At 38.5% G+C, this 19,103-nt stretch overlaps 1 protein-coding gene across 6 annotated transcripts in view; it reads left to right on the top strand.

Annotated features, from left to right (window-relative positions):
• LOC138742532 (lisH domain-containing protein ARMC9) overlaps positions 1-19,103 on the top strand; it is an 83,768-nt gene that overhangs the window by 53,935 nt on the left and 10,730 nt on the right. For 5 of the 6 annotated variants that reach the window (XM_069897066.1, XM_069897063.1, XM_069897064.1 and 2 more), the window contains 7 exons: positions 3,812-3,888; positions 4,983-5,057; positions 5,146-5,236; positions 9,613-9,668; positions 10,247-10,351; positions 15,685-15,785; positions 16,541-16,677. In XM_069897066.1, the coding sequence (XP_069753167.1) occupies positions 3,812-3,888; positions 4,983-5,057; positions 5,146-5,236; positions 9,613-9,668; positions 10,247-10,351; positions 15,685-15,785; positions 16,541-16,677 (642 nt within the window). Of the gene's footprint in view, positions 1-3,811; positions 3,889-4,982; positions 5,058-5,145; positions 5,237-9,612; positions 9,669-10,246; positions 10,352-15,684; positions 15,786-16,540; positions 16,678-18,813; positions 18,855-19,103 lie in introns of all 6 variants that reach the window. The other variant, XM_069897067.1, reaches the window with a different exon arrangement.

Raw genomic sequence — 19,103 nt, forward strand, 5'->3', positions numbered from 1 at the left:
TATCTGTGGCTTGTCTGACTGAGTATTCCAGCAGTCTCCATACAATAGATAAAATATAATATATTTGTTTCAGTGTCTCTAACATTAAAAAATGAGGATTTTTGTAGGGAGTGTTAACATTTCAGTTATATTCAGCTGAACTTGTTAACACTAGTATCTTGAGATGCAGAGTGTGTGGGGGTGGGGGGGGGTGGTGTGGTTAACATAGAAAGAAATAAACCAATTTGAAAAATCAAGAGCCTCCTGTACAGGATGAGGACATCCATGCCACATCATCAGAGATGTCCTTCTTCAGACAACATGGATTTCCCTCTACCACCATCAACTCGGCACTCACCCACATATCCTCCATTACCTGCACGTCTGCTCTGGATCGGATTCAACACATTTTCCGCCACCTACTGTGTGATCTCACTACTAGACACGTATTCCCCTCTCCACGTTCCACAGGAACCACTCCCTCCATGACTCCCTTGTCCACTCCTCCCTTCCCACCAATTCTCCCTTGAAACCTACCCCTGTGACCACAGAAGATGGTCCACTTGAGCTAACACTTCTCCCTCAGCACCATTCAGGGCCCCAAACAGTTCTCCCAAGAGAAGTAACATTTCACTTGTGATCCCATGGGATTCATTTACTGCGTCCTGTGCTACTGCTTTGGTCTTCTCTACATTGGAGAGACTGGACATAGACTGGCAGCTCACTTTGTTGAGCCTTTCGGCTCTGTCTGCCACAGTGGTGTGGATCTCCCAGTGACTACCTATTTCAATTCTCAACCCATTTCAGTTCTCCATCCCATTCCCTTGCCGGCATGTCTGTCCATGGTTTCATGTACTGCCAGACTGAGACCACCCGTACATTGGAGGAACAGCATCTCATCTTCTGACTGAGCATCCTCCAATCAGATGGCATTAATATCAACTTCTCTGGGTTTCGTTAGAAATCATCCCGCCCCCCCCCCCCCCCCCGCCCTCCCCAACCACACATGTCGTCTCTCCATTCCCTGTCTCCTTTCACACAGATATGATAAATTCTACCTAGTCCCTTATCATATTCAGTTAACACCTTTTATTGGCCTGGATTCCTCCCCAATTATTTGAATTCTGAGACTTTCCGATACATCCTTTTCTGATTTTTCCTTGAAGGGCTCAGGCCCAAAATGTTGGCAATATATCTTTGTCTCCTTTAGATGCTGAAAAGACCAGCTGAGTTCCTCCAGCATTTCAGTGTGTTTAATCAGGATTCAGGGTAGTAGATTTAGGCTGGAGATGTAGAAGAACAGTTTTTCCTCTTTTCCAGAGGGTGGTGAATTTACAGAATTCGCTACCCATTGAAGTAATGGAAACTACCTCGGTAAATACATTTAAGAGAAGGTTGGATAGATCTTTACATCAGGAAATTAAGGGATTTGGGGAATAGACAGGTAGGTGGAGATGAACCCATCATCAGATCAGCCATGAGATCATTGAATGGTGGAGCAGGCTCGACAGGGCGGATGGCCTTCTGCTCCTATTACTTATGTTCTTGTTTTTTTTGTGCACTAATTGTCATCTGTTCATATTTATTATATTTTGAATAATAAAAAATATTTTCATTTAAATTTTTTTTCGATCCTTTTGGAAAAATTAGAGATAAAAAGACTCTGTAAAAGTTTATCCAGGTGCCTAACCTTTTATCCAGGATGCTGAACTCTGGCAGCCTACAAAAAACAGCACTTTTTACAGTAGATGACATTACACATAAGTAATGTTAATTTCCTTGAATAAATTCTTCATTCTCAGAGAGAGATTCCCCCCCCCCTCATCCCTGTCATATACCTGCCCCCACCCCCATGAGAGCCCTCTCTTACCTTCAGTAGAAAGGTGACTCTCGGCTCCCAGTAACTGGTTGGAGAGAAGCAGGCAGCAGCTGGCTTAATGCGGGATCAATGACTGTCTTCATTACCCATAATCCCCCACACAGCTGGAACTGCTCTGGCACTAGCAAAGTGGTTCCAGCTGCGTGGGGGATTATGGGTAACAAAGACAGCCATTGCTCCTGCATTGAGCTATTGCTGCAATCCGTGGCGGCCCTCTGTAAACTCCAGGCTCGGCAGCGCTGTACCCCTGCTGCTGCGACAGGAGTTTGGGGGTTGAGGGAAAATGCAACAGGTAACGTTGCATTGCCGGGGTGTACCTGAGGGCCGGCCCAACAAGCGCCTGAAAGCTGCTGGCACTCAGCTCCACCGCCTCAACGGCCCACTCCTCCTGGGCCACCCTGTCACCTCCAACCTCCACCTGACTGACATGCTGTATGGCGCATGTCAAACCACTGGTCAGCACCATCCCCACCCCCCTCCTCCACTCAGCCCAGTCAGCATCATTTCTCCTCTTCCCCCCCCCCCCACAGCCCAGTCAGCACCATCCCCCACCCCCCTCCACTCAGCCCAGTATCCCTCTGCCCCACTGCACTCAGCCCAGCCTTGGGCACAAAATAGCCTGGCACCGGTCCTGATGGGATTGGGGGGGGGCAATGCACGGCAGCAGAGTAGAGGGTGACAGGCACCCGGGGGTGCGGCGGGCAGATGGCATGGGCTTGGGGTGAGGCATTTGGGCTTAAAGGGACTGAAATCAAAGTAATTCTGAAATCCAGAAGATTCTGAACAACGTCTGGTCCCGACAATCCCAGATAAAACATTAGGCACCTGTAGTATTTAGTTAATAAAACACAATACAATGACTGCTATATACAAAAGTGCTGGAAAAACTCAGCAGGTCATGCAGCATTTATAGGAAGCAAAAGGTAACCAGTGTTTTGGGCCAAAATATTGGTTACCTTTTGCTTCCTTTAGATGTTGCTTGACCTGCTGAGTTTCTCCACCACTTTCATGTATTGCATAATATAATGACTCCTATACTTTAAAAAAATAACTAGGTATAATTCAGTAATAGTTATAATGTCTAGGTTTCAACCTTTTGACTTCAGTTTGATGAATATAAGTAAATAAGTAAATATTTGTAATGTTATGTCTTCGTGTTTTGAATTTCTTCAAAATTGAAATGCTGGGAAATATGCATATAGTTATCTCAAATAAAAATAAATTTGTCCATTTTGACTCTTTTATTTACTCCAAATATTCTTTTGATTTTTCTTGTGTAGCTCTTTGATCCTTTGCCCCAGACAATAAATCCAGTTGTGAATGTTGACCTTCACACCCTAAATGACTACTTGCCTTCCGGGCAGCACCACATTGTAGTTTAAAGAGTATTCTTTGGATGGGAACTGTCATTATCAATCCTTTCTCAGCCTGAAATGAGTTGTAAATTCCAAAACCAGACTAGCAGATTAGCTAACAGTGAAAATCAGGGATTAAAAATGTTTCTGACAGTTATTTAATCCTCCACAATTATGCTTGTATACTGAAAAGTAATGTTTCACCATGTCGTTTGTTGGTGGAGGCGGGGCGGAGAAACTTCTCAAGTATATAGAAGACTAATTTCCCTATTTTGGTCAGTATGATGAGAGAGAAAACAAATGCTGGAAGACGTGCCCACACGCCCACACACACACACACACACACACACACACACACACACAGAGTTTTTGTGTTTCTGCATTGAACACCACCATTCTAAATTTTTTTTTTACCATTTTTATGACTGCTTCTTTGACATGAAATGTCAAAATCTACACTTGACCAAGCTCAGAGTCTCAAAATGAGTCGAGAGCAACATGATTGGACAGCTTGCTTATTTAATAATTAGTGAAACATTATTTACAATTATTTTTATATTTTAACCAGCTAAAATCTGGAGGAATCTATTTTTTTCAGGTAAACGGAAATGTGTAGAAGATGGCAAGCGAGTGTTGAAGGTGCTATCTGATCTTTTGGGGCATGATAATTATGAGGTAATAATAGCTCTAGGTATATGATACAAATGTTAGTGTTTACTTAGATTCTGTTGATAATGTAGCTGACATGATCTTGTATTGACACTGAGAGTCTCTTTAAAACTACTGCTTGCATATTCCCTGTTGAGAAGTTGTCTGGGACATTTTTTGTTGACTGACAGCCCCTCATAAATTCCCCAATTGTTGCTCGTCAAGACATCAAGATCAAAATAAGTGGAAGAAAAAAAATTGTTACAATGGCAGGATGCATTGTGTCCTTCTGAAATATTTGTTGTTGCTCTTATCTGAATTTCTTCAGTTGACGTCAACACATTTGTACGGCACGGGTTTATGGGCCAAAAGGGCCTGTTGTGATGCTGTATCTCAATTTTTTAAAAAATTATGCTCCATTATATGACTGTTGTTTTTAATGTTTAGAGACAGCTTCCTTTTCTAGTTCTTATTTCAAATCTATTCTTGATTTTTTTTTTTAAATAAAGTTTTATTTTAGAAAACCATGTAATTGTCAATTACATTGAAACCCTGTTATAACACAATCATTTGGGTCCAAAAAGTAGGGTCGCACTAAATTGGGGTTTCACATATACAGCGAGAACAGCAGCAGCAGCGTTTCAACCTGCCTCACCTTTTTGGCCGAATTCCAGTCCTGTCTGCACATCCTGGCCACACTCCAGCTGCTTTACTTGGGCAGGAGCAGAACCTTTGCTAGCTGTAAAAGCTGAATGAGCTGGCTACACTGGAAGAGAGCGCACTGCCACTGGTACGCAGCCACTCCGGCGCCTGGACAACAACCTGCTGTTCTACGGCTGCTGACTGCCGTGGTTGGACCAGTCCGACTCTCTGCTTCAACCAGCAGCCGCCGATGCGCATGTCTCCAACTGACCTGCAACTTTGCTGCTAGAGTTCCATAGTGTTGCATTCCACCACTCGCTGGCTTGCCACAAGCCCAGATCCAGGAGCGGATTGCGTTATATCCGATTTTTGCATTAAATTGGGTCATGTTAAATTGGGGTTTCACTCTAGTTATGAAATAAATTAACCATTTTTTGTAATTGTGTCCAGATTTCTTGACTGTCCTTTGCTTATTTCAGATAAGACCATATGTGAATGGGGCCTTGTACAGCATCCTTGCCATCCCTTCATTACGTGAGGAGGCAAAAGCAATGGTATGTACATCGATGGAGGGAGTAGAGAGGAAATCATCTAAATGATTTGCTTTGATTTCATTGTGCAACTTTTTCAAAACATTTATAGGGCATGGAAGAAATTCTACGGTGTTTTATCAAAGAGGGAAATACTGAGATGAACAGACAACTTGAGTTCATTATAAAGCAGCTCAATTCAGGTTAGTATCCAAAATGAAGCATACAAATGCAATCTTTAACTCAATACACAACTCAGTACATCACAGGCAAAATTATACCCACTATCAAGAAAATCTACATGGAACACTGCTGTTGAGAGGGGGGGGGGTGGGGGGGGGTGGCCTGGGAGGAGGGAGGGGGGGGGGAGAAAAAGTCACTGTATATGTGTGAAAAAGAAAAAATGTATATCATGGCTAATGTGATTTATGGTGTGAAAAATAAAAAATAAAAATAAAAAAAAGGTGTAGATATGTAAACAAATCAAAAAATATAAACAAACTGACTGCAATAAAGAGAAAAAAATCAATAAAGTGCACAAGTAAGAGACCTTAAAAAAAAAGAACACTGCTGTTGGAAAGCAGCAGCAATCATTAAGGAGCCACACCACCAAGGATGTGCTCTGTTCTCACTGCTGACATCAGGAAAGAGGTGCAGATGCCACAAGACCCATCCCACCAGGTTCAGGAACAGTTTCTATCCCTCCACTATCAGACTCCTCAACAACAATCTCAATCAGAGACTCACTTAATGACTCTTACATTCCACATTATTTATTCTTGAATGTTTATCTTCTGTATTGGAGTCGGTGTATTTACATTTATTTATTTGTTTACATTTCTCTCTTTTGTATACATATGTTTTTTTGAGAAGATTTTTTTTTCACGATCGATGAGTAGAAATTCTGCCAGGTCCACAGGAGAAAGAATTTCAGGGCTGTACGTGATGTCATGGATATAATCCGACAATAAATCTGAACTTTGATAATCAATAGTATATATTTGGATGCTACAGGCAGTGTCCAGCGTATAGAAGAGTTCCATTCCTCACAATCATATGTAAACTGTTTTTCTATGTCAGAAATGGAACAATTTCAATGAAGGCCAATGAACATGATCATTCATTTATCTGCCTTGACAAAATGTTAACTAATTTGTTCTCTCCATGGATTTATGTTTCCCAATTTGCAATTTTTTTTTTATTTTTTATTTTTATTTTTTTTTTCACACCATAAATCACATTAGCCATGATATACACTATTTCTTTTTCACACATATACAGTGACTTTTTCTCCCCCCCCCCCCTCCTCCCAAGCCACCCCCCCACCCACCCCTCTCATCCATTTTAGGTATACAATCTAGCTTGCATTAAGCCAGTCAGACAATGTTGTCATTCAACAAAAATACACCAGAAATTCTACTGAGTCCATTCTTTTCTTTCCTTCTCCTTCCATCAACTTAGGTAATGTTTGTCCCCGGTAGGTTTTCGCTATTGTATTTAATGTAAGGCTCCTATACATGTTCGAATATTTCAATATTATTTCTTAACCTATATGTTAATTTTTCTAATGGAATACATTTATTCATTTAAATTTAGTAGTTTCTTCCTTTTAATTTGGTTATGTATTCCATTAATATTTAAAGTCATATAGTTCAGCGTAGCCCTTTTATATTTTGTTTATCTTCTCTTTCCGTTTTTCCATCATTACCTTTCCTCCTTTTCCATTTCTGTTTTCTTATTTTCAACTCTTTATAAGACAACATTCCTACAACATCCAACATTTTCCTTATTCTCCTATTTCTATCTTATTTATCCCCAATCTCCCCTTCCCCTCCTGAGTTGTCCTTTATCCCTTGTCGGACAACCACATCTCCCCTCTCCATTTGGATTTGCGAATCCACTCGCAAGCGTCAACTGATTTTGCAGTGACCGCTATTTCCCCCCACCCCGCCCCCCCCGAAAAGATTTCACTTTTCATATGTCACAAAGGTCACTCTTTTAATTCCCTCCTTATTCTCTCTATTCCATTACCTTCCTTTATTAATTCTTGTCTATACTATCTATATTTTCCTCTAAGTACAGATACATTCACGTATGCACATTGTCTCTGTTCACTCTTATACCTCTTTACCCGCATACATATCAATCGTGATCATTTTTACTCTCATTACCCGTCTTCATCCCTCAGTCTATTTTTGTCTTTACCCACATACATATCAATCGTGATCATTTTAACTCTCATTACCCGTCTTCATCCCTCAGTCTATTTTTGTCTTTACCCACATACATATCAATCGTGATCATTTTAACACTCATTACCCGTCTTCCTCCCTCAGTCTATTTTTGTAATTGTTCTGCAAATTTTCGTGCTTCTTCTGGATCCGAGAATAGTCTGTTTTGTTGTCCTGGAATAAATATTTTCAATACCGCTGGATGCTTTAGTATAAATTTATACCCTTTCTTCCATAAAATCGCCTTTGCTGTATTGAACTCTTTTCTCTTCTTTAGGAGTTCAAAACTTATATCTGGATAAATGAAGATTTTTTGCCCTTTATACTCCAGTGGTTTGTTGCCCTCTCTTACTTTTTCCATTGTCTTCTCCAGTACCTTTTCTCTTGTAGTATATCTTAGGAATTTTACTACAATAGATCTTGGTTTTTGTTGTGGTTGTGGTTTAGAGGCCAATACTCTATGTGCCCTTTCTATTTCCATTTCTTGCTGTAGTTCTGGACATCCTAGGGTCTTAGGGATCCACTCTTTTATAAACTCCCTCATATTCTTGCCTTCTTCATCTTCCTTAAGGCCCACTATCTTTATGTTATTTCTTCTGTTATGGTTTTCCATTGTATCTATTTTTTGAGCTAGTAGTTCTTGTGTCTCTTTAGTTTTTTTATTAGATTTCTCCAATTTCTTTTTTAAGTCTTCTACCTCCATTTCTGCTGCTACTGCCCGCTCTTCCATCTTGTCCATTTTCTTTCCCATTTCTGTTAAGGTCATCTCCATTTTATTTATTTTCTCTTCTGTGTTGTTTATTCTTTTTCTTAAATCCTTAAATTCCTGTGTTTGCCATTCTTTAAATGACTCCATGTATCCTTTAATAAGAGCAAGTATATCCTTTACCTTGCCTTTCTTTTCTTCTTCTATTTCCCTGTACTCTTCCTCTTCTTCTTCCTCTGGGTTGGCCATCTGTTGTTTCTTTGGTGCCCTTTCCTCCTCTTCTTTCTTGTTTCTATTGTCTTCTGTGGTCTCTTCTTGCTGCAGGTGTTCTGCAGCTGTCGTTGCCGGCTGTGGAGATCGACTCCCCAGCTGGTCCCCCCTCCCGTCGGTGTGTTTTTTTTCATTCGCATCGCGCATGCGCGGTTGCGCACTTTTACTCGGCTCAGCGAGCCATTTTTGTAGTCCATTATTTACCGACCTGAGGGAGCGGGTTTCTCTCTCCACAGCGGGCCTCTTCGGACAGGTAAGGCTTTCACCTTTTTCCTCCTTTGTCTTCTCTTCCTCTCTTCTTACCGTTGCCTTCGATTTTTCTTTTTTTGTCGCCATCTTCTTTCCACCTTTATACTCACTTTTCTGTAACTTTTATTTCTGTGCCTTTGTGTTTTCCTTTGTTTTTCCCGACTTTTCTGGAGAGGGCTGGAGTTCACCGTCCGGCCACTACTCCATCACGTGACTCCTCTCCAATTTGCAATTTAATGCATTTTTTAAACAAGTAATTTCTCCCAGGCATAGTCTGTCCTTATATTCATCTGTTTCTCTGAATCTGTGACTTTTTTTCCCCAGTGTAATTATTTTAGGTAACAAATTTATACTATCTGCATTGAATTCGCCCATCGTTATTGAATGAAGATCTACCGGGACCAATGCCTGAAGAGGGCGCACAAAATTAGTGAACCGGTGCGGTCTCGAAAGGCCAACAGGCCTGTTTCCGCTCCGTAAACGGTTATATGGTTATATGCTGCCAGACCCACTGAGACCCTCCAGCATTTTTGTTCATTCAAGATCTCAGCATCTGCAATTTTTTTAAATTTTAAATTTAATTTCGAGATACACCATGAAAACAAGCCATTGAGGCCCATGAGTCCATGCCGCCCAAAAACCTTGGATATTATTGGTGGGTGGGTGGAAACTGGAGCGCCAAGTGAAACCAACACAAGTTACACGGAGAATGTGGAAACTCCTTAAAGACGGATTTAAACCTGGGTCACTTCCCATTTGTCTTTATTTATTTATAGTCTCCCTCTGACTAGTTAAATTGTACAGAATCAAACTGTCCCACATCCAGAGGCAAGTTTAGTTTGCCTTGATGTATCAATGGATGCTGCATTGTTTGATAAAGCATTTTGGAAGTGACAATAGAAGAAATTTGCCTGGTCAGTTTCGAAAGCATTTCTCGTAATTAGCCCCTCACAGAAACGGAATATCTGAAAGAATTTGCAGGGCCCTGAAGTAAGAGAAATGGAGTGAGACTCGCTCATTTTTTTTCTTATATTGAGCAGGTATGAATTCATTGAATCAACAGATATATTTCTATGTTGTATCCAGTCTGTTGTAATTGGTCTTTGATTCTGTTATCTGGCAGAGGAGTTACTTGAAGAATCAGATTCTGATGATGAAGAGGGAGATTCTGATGATGAAGTAGGTGAAATACTTTGCTGGAAATTTATAAAAATAGAATAAAGAATAACTTTTATTTAAAACTTACAATCTTTCCCCATCAATGAAATAATTAATTAAAGACAACCTAACCCTCCTGAGTAAGATTGCTGGATAAATTCAGAGCAATGCCCAAGTTACAAGTTCTTTGCTAGATACCAGGAAGATACTTCTGTCAGATGCTGTGATTGAGGATACTTCCATCAGTCCATGATTTTTAAAAAAGCAAATATGCGGCTGAAACTTCATGTGTTGAAATAAAACTTGTAGTTACGTTGTTGACTTTCACAAAAAAAAAATTAATTTGGTTACTTTTTAACCTATTCCTCATTTAATGCTCTTAAAAGCAATTAGCAAAAAGATTTTCTCTTTTAGAATGGATATTTGCCATGCGCATGGTTTTTTTTGTTTTTGTCATAAAATAATACATGGTGATTAGGGAAAGATATTTAAAATTAATGCATCACCTTTATTCATTTTAATCTCTTAATTGTTGCAACTGATGTAATGAGAAAAGAGGCATGAAAATATGGATAACATGGTTTAAATCTCAATTGCAGGATGATCCAGATGCAATGGAAGCTGATCTAGACAAGGCAGAAATATTAAAGCCTCAAGCTGGAGAGTTATCAGGAGAAAAACTGCTGACAGCTGAATACCTTGGGGTGGGTGTTCATTATCAGAGATCTGATAGCACTTAATTTAAATGCCATAAAATATCTAAGATGGAGGTGATGCTGATGAGTTTATTGTCAAGCTCATTGTAGAATGTACATGTGCGTCAAAGTTCTTACTTGCTGCAGCTGTAAAGAAACAATATAATAGTAAACTAATTGAATTAAATTAAGTTAAAAGAGACAATAAATACACAAGATCGATATCAATTACATATTCAATAATAACAAAAGAAAGGAAGATTTGCATTTTTATAATAGTTTTCACAACTTATTGTAGCATGGTGGAAAATCCTTGACCAGAAACACTAAAGATAATGATTGAATAATCTACTCTAGGTTTTGTCTTCATGATGAGTTCTAACGCAAAACATCGATGTTTCTTTTTCTCCCACTGATGCTGCTCAGTCATTTTGAGTTCCTCCAGCAAATTGTTTGTTGCTGTGCATTCCAGCATCTATAGTCTGTGTGTACCCTAGTTATATTGATTATTTAACTTATTAAATATCGCCCTGTCCCTTCACTCGTCCCACTTCACAGAATCTTTTGTGTCATATTGATGTTACAGATTGGGTTAATAAAATTGTGATTAAATATTATCTTTAAAAAGGTATAGACTATGGTGGTTTAGTTTTGGTACACATCACAAACAGACACCTCAGTAACACTTCACAAACAAACGTTAACGTTTCACAAAAGACATCTCATTTAAAATGCAAGAGCTGTGCCTAAGGAGGAGCCTACAAGTCTACAGTGACTTTGCAGAGACAATGGAAGAGTACTTGTGACAGTTTTACAAGTAGGTGTTAAAGATTTAGGAGGTTTACAGCTCCCCAGTTTTATGAATTATAAAGCAGCACAGTTGAGATTTATCAATGTAATATATGACTTAAATAATGTTCCAACTGGGTGAATATAGAACTTGATAAAATAGGAGAAACAGATTCACGACATTTTATTTATAAATGGAATGCAAGATTGTTAATAGCAAATAGAGAAACACCCATAATGAAACATTTAATTGAACTTTGGAATAAAATTGATAAAGAGATTGGAGGAAGAGGTTTATTGACTGGAAGAACACTTTTATTTCAAAAGAGACATTCCATTTTCTGGAAAATAATTTTTTTTTTAAATTTGGCCAAATGTAGTATTAAGAAAATTAAAGATTGTTTCGAAGCCAAGAAATTTATTACTTTTAGTAGAATGAAAGAAAAGTTAAGAAATTGAAAAATACAAAATTTTGTTATCAAATTAAGAGATTTTTTGTGAAATTTTTGGTCAAGATTTAATATAATATTTAATATAATAATTTAATATAAAATGGAGATAGAAGTAGAATTATTATTATGTACTAGGGATGTAAATAAATTTATTTCAGAGGTATAAATTATTACAAAAGAAGACTTGAAAAGAAGGAGTTCATAAATCAAGACATAAATTGGAGGTAGATTTAAATAAGAAAATAGATGAATGTAGATGGATTCAGATATGTAGAGAAAGTATGAAAAGTACAATAAATGTGAGATATTAGTTCAATATTTTATTCATCAGTTATATAATATAGCCATATAACCATTTACGGAGCGGAAACAGGCCATGTTGGCCTTTCGAGTCCGCACCGGTTCACTGATTTTGTGCGCCCTCTTCAGGCATTGGTGATTTTAAGTGTAGTGTATCTTTGAGAATTTTAACATCTATCCATAGATACTCTGTACTTTGGATGTGAAATCTCATATTAAAATATTCAAAAACATTGGCTGTTGAATTATTCAGATTTATGTTTTAGATGTGGACAAGAAGTTGGTACTTTTTTTGCATTCAAGTTGGCAGTGTTCCACAATTTAACCTTTTTGGCTTGAAACATAGAAGATAGGAGCAGGAGTAGGTCATTCGACCCTTCGAGCCTGCTCCGCCATTCAACGAGATCATGGCTGATCTTAAAGTTCAGTACCCCGTCCCCGCCTTCTCTCCGTAACCTTTAATACCCTTATACTGAAGAAATATATCTAATATTGAAAAGGGTAATTTATTAGAATGAATAACTGGAGTCAGATTCCTACAAGATCCAATGTTATTTTTACTGGGAGATATTAGTGGCATTAAACCTAAATTAAAACTGAATCTGTATCAAGTAAAATCTGTGCAAATTGCCTTGGCAGTAGCTAGAAAATGTATTGCTGTAACTTGGAAGTCAGATACTGATTTGGGAATGGATAGATGGCATGTTGACGTTCGGAGTTGTATTCCATTTGAGAACATTATAATTTAAGAGATAAATATCCATCATTTTGTAAAATATGGAGCCATATTTACAAATTGTTGGTATTAAATTTAAATGAATCTTGAACATACTCTTTCTCTTATAGGTCTCCATAAATATTTATATGTTTTTAAAGTATCTGAAAGTACTCCTGATGTGGTTTTCTTGTCCCTCTTTTTTTTTAGTTTGTGGTGGGGGTGGGGAATTAATAGAAGGTTTTTCTTTCTTTTGTATTTCTTTACATTTTTTTCTTTTTCTAATAAAGTAGCACACATACCTTTATTTGGATTAAGTTTGAAATATTGTAATATGTATGCTAAGTGGTTTATTTTAAATAAAGTTTTTTTTTAAAGTAGGTGTTAATGGGTCACCATGTTTACACACTGTCGAGGCTCAAGAATTGAAAAACTTGTGATGTTAAGACTGGTGCCGAAAGTTTAAATTGCTGGTTAAATGTTGCTATTCTAAGAGAGGTCATGTGGTGTTGCAAACAGAGTGTGTGAGAGAGAGAGAAAATGATTCTTTGAAGGGGCGGGGGAGAGAGAGTTAGGTTTGTAGCAGGAGTCGGTATTGGAGGCTTGAATCTTTGCACTTCTGTTATAAGACCTCATTTGAAGGTGGGTTTTGAGTTCTGAATTCAGCCTATTCTCAACCCTTGTGGTCAATTACAAGAGGAAGTGGCTGGTTAATGTGTTTCTCCTGGAATAGGGGAAAAAGAAGAACTTTGTGGTAACCTGAAAGAAGAGGTTATGTTTTGGAAAACCCTAGAGGGGGCAAGTTTATTCAGTCAGACACTGAAGTGGCTGATTGAAGGAGATCAGTTTGTGTATGTGTGTCCAACAAACAACAAATATCTCTCTCTGAAACCAACAAAGACCTTGCTTTGTGGTTACAATTTAAGTTAAAGCACCCAAGCCTGTTGAAGATCATAAATGTTTAATTTTGTGCACAGTCTGAAAATTGCCTGAGATGAGTGAATTTGGAGAAGTGACAAGTGAATGACTGGACTGTGAAACAAAGAACTTTCCTAAACGCATACACATTACATACAAGTGCGCTTAGAATTAGAAGGGGGCTAAATTAAGTTAATAGTAATAAGTTAAAGATTGATTTTATTATTATTGGATAAAATTAAAAGCAACTTTAGTTTAAGTGACTTAAAAGTAAATTAAAAGTAACTTTTGTTTCTGTTGCTGCTGGGTTTTGGAGTCTTCTGGGCTCATCCAGTGAAAATACAAAATATTTCATATTTCAAATACTTAATGGGAGATTTTTTTTCCAATTATTTGCAATAGTAAAAGGAACTGTTAAAAGTGTAGGAATAACTATGTCACTTGAGAGGATTGAGTTGTAATCAGGTATCATTGGATTTTAGGAATGAAGTAAGGAGTGAGTCGAGATCAAAGTTAAGAATTTGCTTCTGTGAAAGGCATGAAATAATAATGATAGAACCAATGTGCTCAGTACAGAATTTGGCCCTTTTGGTCCTCTTCATCCATGCCAACTCTGATACCCCCGATGCGTGAATTAAACCCATATCCCTCTACACCTTACCAATCCAAGGACTCACATGAGAGAAGGCATTATTAACAATGGTTTCAAACAGCTATACTTATCAATAACCTTCTCTGCTTTACAAATTTCAAGCATCACCACGACCATTTGGCTCCAAACTACATCACTGCTTTAGTCAGGCTATGGTGGTCGATTTTGAACAACACCCAAGCAATAGATGAAAATGTAACATTATTGCTTTGAGGAAAATACCTCTATCGATGATCTTTTCTCCTTTTAGTGGTCATATTGAACAGCATCATGATACAGAAAGATTGTATGGAGTACAAAATTTTAAACTTTGCTTGCACAATGGAATATGAATTTTACAGTGTTTTAGCCAAGTAAATGTTGAAAATGTTCCTCGTTCCTATGGATGATGGCAATTATTAACTGAAAAGACATTCTGAACAAAGAACATTTCCAGAAGTTCTAGCTTTTTAAAAAAAAATCTATTTCTGATTAATGTAATCAGAGGCCTATGAAATATTCTGTAGAGGGAAGTTGATGGGAACTGTATGTAATGCTGGTTTTGGGTGACTGTTGATTGACATGGCACTCATTGCTAAGTGAAATGCATTACTCTTTTTAAGATTCTTGTCAGTCTTAATTCCTTTATCCTGCGACCAGAAAGTTGCCTAATGATTAAGTGAGAGAGTAGATATTCTGTCGTAAATGACCGCTTCCACCAAGTACAAGGCATGAGTGAAGGAATGCTTTTTGCTTGGCAGCAATACTCACTGAGCTCAGCATCTGCTAGGACAATGTCGACCCCTTGACCTTAATCTATTCACTTCCCCAATATTAATTTCCACAATGCACAACAGCGAGATTTGTGCCATCTAATAGCTTCAGCTTATTTCAATGTTTCCAAAACATGCAACCTCTGACATCAAGAGGGACAAAGACAGAAGCATGACAACCTCACTCCCAAGTAGTTCTTTACCAAATCACACATCATGTTGACATGAAATACGTAACCATTTCTTCATTATTGTTGAGACTAAAATCTGGCACTATACGAGTCGAGATCATCAAGAAATGTGAATATATGCTGGACTTGCCAGTTACCGCCTCATTCTGAAAAATAAAATGCAGTGGCAAAGATTCTGGGCCTTTCTGCCGAGAAGACACTCTTGCAGAAACCTCTTTTTTTAAAAATGTTTTCAAGACAATATATAGTTGCATGGCAAAATATTTAACTTTCTTAAGGTACTTTCAGTTGATTCATTATTATAATTTGCAAAAGGATCATCAAGGTCTTCTTTGGATCTGAATCCGAAGATATTAAATGTCAAAATAGTGTGGAAATGTTTAAAATCATAATGGACTGTCTTTCATTAGCTGGATGAGTGCAGTACTTTCCTGATTCACCCTTTGTGCTTGAGTACTATAAGATGTTGCATGTGCTCTTCCACACAAATGTCATGAACATTGGTAGTTGAAGTATAAACAATGTGCACATTCAGTCTTTTTTTTAAACACTGAGTCTTTTATTAAATAACAGATAATGACGAACACAATGAAGGCTCGAAGAAAGACAGTACTACCTTTGAAAGAAAGTATTGATGAGCCCCTGCGGCGACCAGTTACACCAAGCATGCACAGGTTGAGTTTTATGCAATGAATGATCTGAAAATAATAAGATTTATACTTTGTTTTCATTTCATGTTAAATTTTTACTGGTGACCTATTTATAATTCATGAAGTTTAAATTTTCAGACTCAGTTTTAAATGAGAACATGTGATCATTGCTATTTTGTAATTATCAATAGACCGATATTAACATCAGATACAGGATAAGTTATTATAGTTCTTTCAATTCAGCAACTATTATATTTTATTTACAGCACATAGCTATTGATAAATATTGCATCAAATGTCCTGACAGAAACAATTACAGAAGGTATTAAAAGAATCAGAGCAAGTTAACCAAAGAAAGAGAATGCAAAATTATATTTTAAAAAAACATTAAAAATGTGAAGAAGCTCGTGGACATAAATGAAAAGAAGAATTGTGTACGTTAATTTTATTTAATTTAGAGATACAGCATGATAACAGGCCCTTCTGGCCCATGAGGCTATGCCGCCAACCAATTACACCTATGTGACCAATTAACCAACTAATTCATACATCATTGGAATGTGGAAGGAAACCAGAGCACCCAGAGGAAACCCACCATGGTCACTGAGAGAATGTACAAATTCCTTACTGGACTGCACTGGATTTGAATGCACTTTGCTAGTGTTATGCTATCTGGGCCATCCAATTTGTGTTACATTAAGTTTTTTTTAAGCATTCAATCTTATTCATTCAGCCAGATTTATTTGTTCTGCACTGTATATTTTGGACTGTCTTTATAGGTTGGGAACTGCTCTGGAAAAACACGAAAGTAGAAGCCCCAGTACAGTGAGCAGCCTCTATTCACAGCAAAGCTCTCGGCCACCTACTCGAAGTGGAATCAGAACAAGTGATTCTGAGTTTGGCACTTCACCTGTCAGTAAGTTGAAAACAATATTGATTGATTGATTATAATGTTTTTTATTAATTCATCTGGCCATTGGTCATCAGCATTTTCCCCATTTCTATTTTCCCTCAAGAAGATGATAAATCGAGTTCTTCATCCCTCTTTCCAATAAAACCCTCTATCCCACCTTCCAATTCCCCTACCTGACCCTCCATCTACCCTTCGGTATTCCTCCCCCACCCCACACTCTCCTTTATTCTCTTTCACAACCTTCCATCTCCCCTCCTAGTCCTTTTAGGCAATGGAGGTTACAGTTAGAGTTGAGAAGACTTGATGAGTTCTTTAGGGCATCTTGTACATGTGTGCAGATGGTGGATTGGGCAATAATTAAGAGAATTGCATTTTCCAGGTAGTTCTGGATGGTATTAAGCTTGATTATTGGTGTTAGAGCTATGCTCATCTAATAGTGCTATCATTTCAAAACAGTCAAAACTTCTGGGAGAATACCCAGTCTCTGATCAGTTCCTGTAGCCATGCTATCTATACAGTTAATGTGATGAATGTGTTGAGTTGGTGATGTTAGTGAAAGTCAGTGTTTTTGTGGCACAAGTATAAATTTCTAGTAATCAGTTAAAGCAAATGTGGCCCCAGTTTTATTGTTTGCAAATAAGGACTTTTTTTTTCTGTGCAGCTACATATTGGGCTGAATTTGCTTAGCAGTAGTGAAAATGCAATGATATTACGATGAAAGAAAGATTAATTATTGAACATCTTGGATAGATGCCCTGAGGAAATCTGGGTTCAACATCTTATAGCCGTCAGCAACAACTCTCACCTTCTCCTCTGTTGATTATGACAATCACCATTAATTTTAGCTTTACTGGGTCCTTCAAATTTACCTGTCCAATTGTTGCCACTATGTCAATGGTGTTTAATCTCACTTCCTCTTTAGAATTTAGGTCTTTTGTTTCTGTCTGTAACCAGGATATGGAGCCACGTTGCATTGGCACAGCCATACTAAGCATCAATGACAAGATGATTGCTCGGAGCTGCTTGATAGCACTGGAATTTTGTTGGTGATTAATAAAAGGGTTTGAGAATCCTGAATAGCTGGATTGTCCTGCATTTTGTGGAAAAGATATACCAGGGTAATCTTCCTTTCCATTAGCTGAATGCCACTATTGTGCTACACTGAAATAGTTTGGCTGAAATGACGGCTATTCTAGGACATAGCAGAGATCCATAGCCCTTTGCTGTTGTCGTGTGCAATAAATCAAATTCATTGAAGGTTCTGTGTTGATAGTGACTTGAGACCTGGTCAAGATAGATTGTCCAGTTGGTACTCTGACTGAAGGTGGCTAAAAGAGCTAGAATCTGGTCTTCCTTCATTGTTAAGGGTCCAGCATTGCTGAGAAGGGAATATTCATCGAGTCCCCAACCCTCATTAGTTGTTAAAACTACCTAGCATTGCTGTGCCTGGAAATGTTAGAATTGCAGAACATGGATCTGATCTTTGGGTCATTGGATAGCTTATTCAAGGTTTAAGATTCCTTTATTGTCATGTAATATGACATGAAATTTGCTTCTGCCAGTTGTAAGCCAAAGAAATGCTGTAAGTGTCGCCAGGCACTTACAAGAGAATGAGAAGCGAAAGAGAGTCCCTTCAGAGTCAAGTCGTATCAGTGTATTCACCTCCAGTGCACCCATAGCCTCTGCAGCCACACAGAGTCCTGATCGATCCATCAGCAACCCAAGCTTCAGATCTAAACCTCCAACACGATCAGGAAAAGCCTTCAGCACCCAAGGCCCTTCGGGAGCCCTTCTTTCCCTCATCACCCTCTCAAATCCCAGCTCTGATACCTGATTCCCATGAGCCAGTCACTTGCAGCCCCCAGCCTGTGCAGATCCCCTGACCACATTGCCCGGAGCCTGTGTGTGTCCCTCAGCCTCTGAGCCCCTTGCTGATCTTCTGCCATGCTCGTCTGTTATCCTCCTCAATGTGTGTGTGGGTGGGGGGGAGAGGTGTTGTCTTCATTTTTGGTGCCCTGCACTGGTCTATTGCTCAACAGAATCTACAACCCCACATGGCTGCTGCCTAGCATAGGCACTACCATCTTGGACCTCCAGTTGCAGGATCTTACTTACAGATGCCATTCCCTCATTTAACAGGCCGTTTGTTGCCGATATGAAGCCTTCACTATCAGGACCAGGCAAGTGAAACCTTTGGAGCAGCACTGTGTCTCTGCTCTCCATTTTCCCAGGTCCACACTAGCAGCTGTTCCAGCATTACCATCATTTTTCACCAATTTGCAGATTCATAGCAAAAGCAAGTTTCTCATATTTCAATTCTTCACACAAGCTTTTAAGTGGCTAGTGGAAACTCCAACATGTTTTAAAATAAAAACATGAGGAAATTTAGTATGTCACTACCATTCCTTAATGACCTGTACAGGTGCACC

This window comes from Narcine bancroftii, chromosome 9 (assembly GCF_036971445.1).
Source record: "Narcine bancroftii isolate sNarBan1 chromosome 9, sNarBan1.hap1, whole genome shotgun sequence".
NCBI lineage: Eukaryota > Metazoa > Chordata > Chondrichthyes > Torpediniformes > Narcinidae > Narcine > Narcine bancroftii.